Here is a 10,127-nt window from a genome sequence, read left to right as displayed (position 1 = left end):
TCTTAAACATTTATACCAGCTCACACATTTATACCAAAGGGGCCTGAAAAGAGTCATTTCAGACAAATGACTCTTTGTCATTTGTTTGTTTGTTTGTGTTTTGGAAGCCCAGTTTTGTGGAAATAGCTTGAAGGATAAAGGTCAGTACAGACAACAGTCTTGTCTGTTGCGTCTCCATGGTAACCAAATGCTGTAGATCCAGAACAATTGCAAGAGTCTCTATTTATTTCATTACTGCTTCAGACTTTATCTCAGACATGCACCATGGCATATGAAACTTTGTCATCTACACAGAAGGATGCTAGCTGCCTTCTCGGTTAGTAGAGGTGGTGTCAGCAGTCTGGTTGTGGGTGACGCCGTGAATAATCTATCATGTACCCATGGGATGAAAACTTGTGAGGTGATGTTGTTCCCTGTAGGACAGGACTGAGCTGTTTCCAGCTGCTCTCAACCCTATCTTCCACAGATCATATCTTTCTCCCCAGTGAAAATGAGGAAAAACTCATTCTTCATAGAGGTAAAAGGGAACATATAGAGATGTAATGCTTTTCTCAATACTGACGGGCACTTCAGTAACTAAAATGTAAAAACTCTACTTGCAATAACAGAATCCCAGCACTATAGTTTGTCTGGGAAATGGGCAGGAAACACAAGACAGACTCAGAGTCAACATCACTCATCTCTGACTTTATCTACTACAGTATACTGCTACCTACATTCTCGCTAGTTTTTTTTTTATCGTACTATAATCAGATGAGCTTTATCACCACCTATGTCTGATCATCAATCTCATTCATTACCATCCTTCTGCTTTGCAAAATAAACCACTGCCAGCATAAATGTGTGCTTTGATTCGAACAAGGCTGAAAAGGGCCACACTGAAGGTAATTTCAGCTGGATTCTAAAACAAAGAATAAAAACATTTTTTTCCTTTGCTCCATGAAGAGAAATAAAACCTTGCATTTGAATGCGGTTGATTGAGAACAGTAAGCAGCAAGTTGGAAAGCAAACACACACAAAAATCACAGAACATTTTTATCAAATATTTAGCAACAAAGAAAAAATTAAATCTAATCTTTAGATTTGGACTTTTTTTAAATAGAAATTTTAGTCATTTAAACAATTCCTTCCTGATTTCACATTATTCTGAGCTAGTTTTGCTTCATGTGGAATTGCAATAACTTCCACTATTATCATTGTTTTATTTTGTAAGCGATCGATTTGTTATTAATAAACTGATCAAGTAAGTATACATCTATCCATCCATCGTCTATACTTGCCTTGAGTTTTGAAGCGCTGGTGTTGATGGTGAAGTCCAGGAGAGAACCAAGATATAAATGGTTCATTTTACAAATATCTTTTGCTTTGGTCTTTCACAAAACAAATACAAACAAATCACATTCTTTGCTTATGAGGTGAGATGCGAGTGGCTCAGAATTTCCTCTTGAAAGTCTTAAACAGTGTGGCACTTTGGTATAAATGTTTTTGGGGGTTTTTTGTGTTCTGGAAGCCCAGTTTTGTGGAAATAGCTTGAAGGATAAAGGTCAGTACAGGCACTTCTCCAAAACGTGCCATGATCCAGAGAAAGTAGGAGTAATTTGTCCAAATGAAGCACAGAATTTCGCTGCGCTCCAATCAAAATAAATGAACTGGTTTTCGTTAGTGTGTGCGAGTCTGACTCAGTATGAAGGTCTTTCCCAGCCTTGAACTGGGTAAATCATGTGGCACTGGCTCTGCAGCTGTGTCCCCATAGAGAAACCAATGATCCTGTTTTCATTCATTTGGAAAGGAATAACAGGATGTAATGAACCAAGACTGCTTTACCAGAAACCTTGTTGGAATTCTCCTCAAAAACGGAAAACCCTCAGTAACAGGTCAAGATTTTATCCATCAGAGAATTACAGGATGCAGAGGACAATTGTTTTTAGCAGCGCTGTATCAAATAATCACAGTTAAACCCCCCAAAATGTGCAATTTAAAGGGTTTTAGTAGCAGTAGAGTGCTTGACATCTTTTGTCTATTAGTGTTGACACTGAGCTCTGTAGTTTTCACTCTTCTCATATCACAATTGACCTGCACTTTTTAAGTTCATAAAAACTTTTGTGCTTAAAATTACTTTCCAAAAAAGTGACTTTAGCCTAATTTGTTACAATAACATGTTTTGTTTGTTAAGAGGAATTAAACATGTTCTAAATTGAGACAACCACAAGCCCCACTTGAATCTGGGAAATTTTGTAAAGAGAATTAAAGATTAAGGTGATGGCAAGGCCTTTCAGGCACTCCTCACAAAAACATAAACTGTGAAAAAGAATACCTGTGAAAATATACCAAAAATTGGTTAACAATTATAAGGGTGTGACTTTTAAAATGCAATTAAAGGGTTTTTTTTCCTGTTGAATAATGAGAAAGAGAAGAGTATTGTGGTTTGAATACATCTCTTCCTCTTCATCATCACTCGGCATTTATTCGTTTTTAGCAAAACCAGCGTACTAAATATTCAACAGGTACTTCATGTTTTATATACGGTGTAATTTTGCTCCATTCCAGATTGATTTCTTAACTTTAACTGTTTATCGTGGCATCATTAAAGAGAAATCACAGGGTCCTCTTTGTTCCCTCCACAGTGGAGGCCACATGAACAGTTTAAGGCCTGCGTGTGTTGTGGGCTTTAATTACAGAAGATGTGAGCTCACACAGAAACCCCTGCTTCTTTCTTTGTGGGCTCAGAATTGACAACAGAGCTTTTTTCATTCGCATGTACAGGCCTTACAGATGTAGTGGCCTGTAAGGTTAAAAAAGGAACAAACATCTTCACTGGTGAAACAACCAAGGATAGGAACCCAGTGGAAAAACCAAACCTACCCCAGGCTCCGTAACGAGTGGAAATTTGATTGAACAAAACAAAACAAAAAAGACTTCTAAGTGATTAAGACTGAGCTTTTTTTGTGTGGAAATGTCTGAGTTGCAAATGAAATGACGTGTGTATTTATGAGTTTCATGAAACGCACTCACATCACACATCACACACTCAGCACCTCCTGCCTCTGTAAATTTCAGTCAGGATTTCTGTTTTGTTGCTATTCCCGGCTTTAGTTTTTAAAGACCCACACTAAAATTTTAAATATCCAACTCTAACTTCCCTCCTGAAGTGTTTTGCTACTCTATAACAATTACGCAGCATGCTGCTGATAGAGCTGTTCTGTGCCAGCCCAGCAGCCGGGTTGAACAGATACACCCATTTTGCCAGCTGGAAAAGACATTAATGTCCTTAAAGGGTAATCCCCAGAAGTAAGCTTTCCCTAAATCAGCATAACATCATGGCACTTAGGATAATCTACAGCTTTCACTAAACACTTTTAATTATGTGAGAAATTCAGCTGAGTTGAAGGACAGGCAAGTAGTGGCCTGTTGTGATAGAGGCAATGTGGCTTACTGCTCAGAGCGCTATGATGTCAGTGGGCAGCTTGAGTGGTTGGGTAAGAAAAAAATTAGCCTGATGTGGCTGGATGTGTTTCCCGTTGCCTTTGTCATGTAGTCAGTGGGTGTTGGGGCAGTGGCAACCCCATTCATATGATTTATTGAGTCAGATGTACAAATTCATAATCCAATATAAACTTCAGTTTTGACCCTATACTGCATGAAAGCTTGAATCAATTTCATGCAATCTTACCTTTATTTTTACATGAAGTCACTATACTTATCCTTCTCCACAAACAGCTCCATCACACTGCTCTAAATTTTTTTGTTTGTCTCTCATTTTTGTTTTCATCTTTTTAAAAGTATGGCAACATCAAGGTGATTCCCATAAATCCGGTATAATTTCATAGCTCAGAATGGTTTCTAAACCCTACTACTCATCCAGCTATTGGATAAAACGGGTTTAAAAACAAAAAAAAGCATTACAAAGCCAACCAGAGAAATAAAACGCCTTAAGTTTAAAAGTAGGAATAAAATATTAGATTTCCAAGAGGACAGATGTCTGGTAAAAGAAAGAAAAACACATTATAATCTCCCTTTATTTAGTAAAAACTGTTAGGATTTAGTTTCTTCTTCATGATCAGGGACCACTACCATCTTGTTAAATCCTGGGACTCCAACTTTATTTGATGAGAGAGCGACTTGAGCTGGAAAGATTTTGGTCACAGCAGTTCAGTGAAAACAGGAACTCAAATATGGGCTTAGGGAATTTTATTGCAGCGTTACATAAAATTGTTTTTCTGGACACACATGCTTCTGGAAAGACCTCTGCAGTTTTTTTTAGCCTTTAAAATGCCAACTCTTGTCTGCTCATGGGGCCCTGATTAGGAAAAGATGGAGGATGAAAATTCACAGACATGCTTCCAGTCAGTTTACGAGGTACGAATGGAGACGCTGCTGCCAAGTAGAGGGAAAGCTTTCACACTAAAAATAAAAATCTGTGGAAATGCTTTTGGAAAGTCCTTTATTTTCATTTGGCTGTGGCCACATTTGAACAAAAATAAAGTGCCTCATATTTAGCCAATAAAACCATAACATGTTCCCTTAACATAACTCACCTGCATCTCTGTTAACTAAATTGAAAAGGTTATGCACCAGTATTTATTGCATAAGTTTTTTTTTCAGTTGTCAAAGTCCTCATTTGTGTAATTATAGAACCACAGTATTTAATGACTAGTGAAATAACTTCATCAGCTTTCAAAACTATTCCTGCTTCTTATACTTTTAAAAAATGTTCATCAGTGTGTTTTATTTTGGATTTGAACCAATAGACTAAAAAGTGTGGTACTGTATACCGGTATAACTCTGCCCCTTTTCCACTAATACCTCAAAATAATCAAATTGATTATCTTTAGAAGTCACCTAAAGTCTTTCTTTCTGCAATTTGATCTGAATAAATGCAACTTTTTACCTGTGGGGTTTGTTGGTGAACAGTATTGAACCAGCAGCATAATTAGGATCAAAAAGTATACACTGTAAAAAATAAAATAAAATAAAAATCTGTAAGTTAACGAGCCTGTAAGTTACGGTAAAATACCGGCAGCTGTGGTTGCCAGAACCGTACTATAACAAATACGGTAAAATTCTGGCAACCACAGCTGCCGGTAGTTTACCGTAAATTAGAGTCTTTTTTTTTACAGTGCAGCATGCAGTTTGGCTCTATCCACACTGTGCAACACGGTGGTGGTAGCATGATCCTATGGGAAGTCAGAGTTCAGGGGAAGATGGAGCTGAATGTGGGACAATACTGGAGGAAAACTTCTTAACAGCAGCAAAACAACCCCAAACAACGAGCGCTAAAATGGAATGGCTTAAATCATGTGCGATCAAGTCAAAGCCCGAACATAAATCCAACCAAGAATCAGTGGTAAGACCTGAAAACCTATGTTTACTAACGCTCTCCATCTAATCACCCTGAGCCTGAGCTGTTTAAAAGGGAAGGATGGGTCAACCTCTCCTGAAAGACATGTGGCTGCAAGAATGTGGCTCCTCAAAGTACTGACTCAGGCTGAATGTGAACGCAAAACACAGTTTTCAGTGCTTTTACTGTCACTAAAATACATTAAAGTTTACTGCTGTAACATGAAAAGGGAAGGAAAAGTTCAAAAGGGTGTGAATACTTTTGCGAGGCACAACATTAACTAGATCAACGGGCAAAAACTTAGTCTTCAGATGTTTGAAGGTGGTAGTGGCATAAGTTAGCAGACATTAAGTTGTAATAGTGAACAGTGGTTCTAAATTCCAACTAGGGGTTTTTAAATGTTTGTGGAATGACACAGTGTGAAAAATCTCAAAGGATGTGGATATTTTCTTTTTTGTAAAGCATGGTAATTATGCATGAATATCAGTTACAGCCTGTCAAAATTTCAGGATACATTAGAAGAAAACAGTGGGCATGTGGTTAACGTGCTACAATAACACATTTACAGTCCTGACATGCAAGATAGCCCTTCTGCGTGTCGACAAAATAACAAATTAAGCCAATTTGCTAACCCTGAGCATGATTCCCGGTGATGTTCCATGTCTTCCATGTCCTCTCTGACTCAGAGCTTCCTAAACTTCTGAGTGTTGGTGGTTGTGTCCTCAAAATAGCCACACCACAGACCCGTCTGGTGGCATTCAGAGCAGCACGCAAAGCCAGGCATCACAAATTGCCATTCCGAAAATGCAGACAGACAAGATGCAGACTGCCAGACAACAATGGCATTTTGATTCTTTCTTCCAGGGAGAAAAGGGCCTTCTTCTGCAAAAGAATGGACAGTTTTAAGTGTCATTAATGGATTTATTTTAATAATTTAAGTTCACATAAGGTAACATTGAATTTCGTCAAAATGACATTGAGTTATGCGTCTTTGTCAGGGTTTTTGAACTTATATTGGACCAATAATGGAACATTTTACTTTTGAGTAGAATTAATCCATGTTCCATTTATTATCAATCGAAGGCAACTCTAAACAGATGCGTGTTTGGCCTCAGTGCTTCAGCACTTTGCAGTTTTCTGGAAGTTTGGCCCAGATTATTGTAGCATACAATAAAACCTAAAATCTGCTTCTTAATGATTGGTTCTGATTCTGGGGATGCTAGAATAAATAAATTAAACATGCATGTTTCAGATCATTTCAGCTCATTTTTCCGATATATTGCTCTATTTATCATTTATTGTAGGGAAGTGAAACGGGTTAAGAGTTACATTGTTCATAATAATTACACAGATGTTGATCTAACCATATCTCATTTTAAATTCTCTTTGACTTTTGCTTAGATTTTTATGCTTACCTCACTTTTATCTATTTATAGGAATATTTATATATTTACTGCTTTATATTTCTATTTACTTGTCAGCCATACATTTATTTATATTAATAATTTATTTCTAAAAATGTTTATGTATTGTCTATATATTAATATTTATTATTGGTAGTATATTTATATTTTGTTTCTTTATATGAATATTCATTTGATTTTTTCTTTATTTTTAGTAATATTTAATTTTATTTAGTTTTTAGGAAGGTGTAATTTTTCTGGTATTAAAATAAATACTTTTATTTATTTATTTTTACCTCTGTTAAAATCCTGTCTTGGGATTGTTTGACCCTCAACAATAACTCATGCAGGGACACAGTACCAACGCTACGCTGACAGGTGTGTGAAAATGTCCTCTGATGTCTTCATTCCCCTTACAGCGCCACGGTTTGGCTCTGTTTTCTCCAGGCTGACGTCACCGTTGGCTTGTGTTAGATCGGAAACCTGTGGTCTCCGTGTAATCCAGGCTCCCCTCAGAAGAGTCAAATGTACCTTTTTGGGCCGGGGCGTGATGACAACATCCCCGGTTAATGTGGTGAGCGTTAAATCAGAGCCGGGCTCTGGCTTTGAAGCCTTTGTTAATAGCCGGCAGAAGGTAATACCTCCAATCACACAAAAGAAGAGGAGTTGTATGATTCATATCTCATAAAAGACAACATCTGCTGTGAACATAAGCGACACAAAGCTCCACTCTTACTCTGTGGTGGGGGAAACTGGTCTGTGGATATGCTTCCCAGCTCCCAGCTCTTATTAAATTTTGCGATAAATGTTAGAATGATGGACACATGTGTTCCCTGACGACCAGGGTAGGTGAGTCTTCCAGACAACATGCCCTACAGGTGAGGCATGATGATGTTTTCTGACTCAGGTTACAGCAAAGGAGCCTGGGACAGGTTGATGGAGACTTTGTTTGATGTTGAAAAGAGAGAAGCCCGTGGGAGAACAGCGCCCGAACCTGGGAAAGCTGTGAAAAGGCACCTCTCAACAATGTGGTTATGTTATGTTAAAAGCACACATCAATATTGCTATTTAAGCACTGAGGCGTCGCTGATAATTTGTTACGTGTTGGCATTGTTTTTCTCACTTTGAGCAGAGGATTGCGTGTGATTTAATCCAACCATTGCAGGAAAACTGATCTCAGCAAATCCAGAATAGAGTAAAAACTTTTCCAAACTTAAGCAAAACCAAAGAGGATCATTTCCTAGCATGTGTCCTTAGAAAAAAATCCTTTACCGATACAGCTATTTACAAAAATGAAGCTGAAAGCCAAGCAGAAATTTCTGGAAATGCAGTCAGGGTTTGATTTTGTAAGTTTGCTCACTTGCAAAGAAACAGAGAGCGAATTAACCAAAGATCTGAAAAAAGTACATTTCATAGAAGTTCAAATTGATTTGCATGTCGCTAAGTGAAAGATTCCCAACAAAACTTGGGTTGGCACTCAGCTTTGAGAATTTGTTTTATTGGCAAGCATAGCAGTGAGATGTTTTTTATAGTTGGTCACCAGGTTTGCACACATCAGGGATTTTGGCCCACTCCTTTATCCATCCTGTAATCCTTCATGGTTTTTGGCAGCAGCTTGGCACCTCAGAGCCTCAGCTCTCACTACACGTGTACTGTAAGAATGAAATCTAGAGACTGTCCATACTTTACTAATATCTTCAGCCACAATTTTGTTGCTTTAAAGGTGAATTTTGCCACTTCTCTTAAAATCTTTGTCTGATCGTAGGATTAGAAAGCTGGACAGAGTGTCGGTTTTAATTAATTTTAACTATGTAAAAATTAGTACATTTCTTTATATTTTCTAGAAATTTAGCATCAAATTAGTTGGAGGAATGGAAATGTATTGAAGTGACTTAAAGGAATACCTAAAATAATTTCATGCCACAAACATCAACATTTTTTTTAAATTAAAAAACAATCTTAGAATCAGAAAAGAAATCACATGTAAAAAAAATATATTAATTTTACTTATAGTTGAATTTCAAATATTGAATCTTTGTAATAAAGCACTTATCAAAGTGTTTGTCAGCATTTTTAAATCTCTGCTGATACATCGTCCATTAAAAGATTTTTATATCCTTGACCCAGATTTGAGTTCAGTTAACAATACAAAATAATAGAAGATAATAAGAGTCAGGCTTAGATTAACCTGATCACGCAGCAATCTCTAAATCAACCAAATCCCAATTAGGGAAACTAATCATAGTTTGTGGCTCAGTGTTGCCATCTGCTGGCTTCTCTCAGTCAGTTTGCGCATTTCTCCCTCCTAGTGGTCTGGTCTCTCCACTTTGAAATTCATAGTAACTACGTCCTCGATGCCAGCCTGCAGCTCATCGTGCTCCTGCACGGCGGAGACCCCTTTAGGGGTCCCGGTCAGGATGAGATCCCCCTCATCCAGGCTGATGAATTCGCTAATGTAGCTGATCAGATAGGGTACCGAGAAGATCATCTGCGAGGTGCAGCCGCTCTGCCGAAGCTGGTCGTTCACTTTCAGCCAGAGCTTGACGTTCCCCGGGTCAGGGATGCGATCTTTAGGGATGAAGTCGCTGACAGGGCAGGAGGTGTTGAAGGCCTTGGCCAGGGTCCAGGGCAGACCCTTGGACTTACACTCGTCCTGGATGTCCCGGGCTGTCATGTCCAAGCACAGCGCGTACCCCGCTACGTGCTCCATGGCGGCGGACTGGGGAATGGCTGTACCCCCTTTGCCGATGACCACCCCCAACTCCACCTCGTGGTGCAGGTTGCTGCTGTAGAGAGGCACCAGGATGGGGGAGCCCTCTCTCACATATGCAGATGGCGGTTTCAGGAACAGGACAGGCTCTGTAGGAATGGCGTTTTTAAGCTCTTTTGCGTGCTCTGCGTAGTTTCTCCCCACGCAAATTATCTTCCGTCCCCATTCCCAGAACCGAGAAATATTCCGTGATGCCATCATGGGAAAACTTTAACTTAGTGAGTATAGTTTGAGGCGCTACGAGCAGGTCAGCCCTGGAAACTTTGACCGACCTTAAATAAAACCATAGACATAGAGGAATGAGATGCCGCTCTGGCCTCGTTTACCCGAAGAGACGATGCTTCAGCACGCCCGCCATATTACGAGTGGCAGGCTTTCCTTTGAAAGAAAGAATCAGTTCATTCAGTAAATTCCTTAATCCACCCATCTGGTATGTATGTCTGTGCAAGGTTGGGCACACACTGGAAAGGTCCCCAGTACATTTCAGGTCAACACAAGATACACACCCACCCCCCCTCCACACACACACATATATGGACTGAGAGGACAATATTATCCAAAGAGATATGGAGAACAGGCTGGGACTTGAACCCAAAATATTCTTGTTGCAAAGCAA

At 39.0% G+C, this 10,127-nt stretch overlaps 1 protein-coding gene across 1 annotated transcript; it reads right to left on the bottom strand.

The window, feature by feature from the left end:
- Nucleotides 1-8,206: 8,206 nt before the first annotated feature.
- On the bottom strand, nucleotides 8,207-9,953 carry fahd1 (fumarylacetoacetate hydrolase domain containing 1). The gene has a single exon (XM_032586411.1). It carries the CDS (start codon nucleotides 9,710-9,712, stop codon nucleotides 9,047-9,049), a length of 666 nt encoding a protein of 221 aa, XP_032442302.1. The 5' UTR covers nucleotides 9,713-9,953; the 3' UTR covers nucleotides 8,207-9,046.
- Between the last annotated feature and the right edge of the window lie 174 nt (nucleotides 9,954-10,127).

The sequence above is a fragment of the Xiphophorus hellerii genome, chromosome 16 (genome assembly GCF_003331165.1).
Source record: "Xiphophorus hellerii strain 12219 chromosome 16, Xiphophorus_hellerii-4.1, whole genome shotgun sequence".
Lineage (NCBI taxonomy): Eukaryota > Metazoa > Chordata > Actinopteri > Cyprinodontiformes > Poeciliidae > Xiphophorus > Xiphophorus hellerii.
This window is presented reverse-complemented; position numbering and strand designations above follow the sequence as displayed.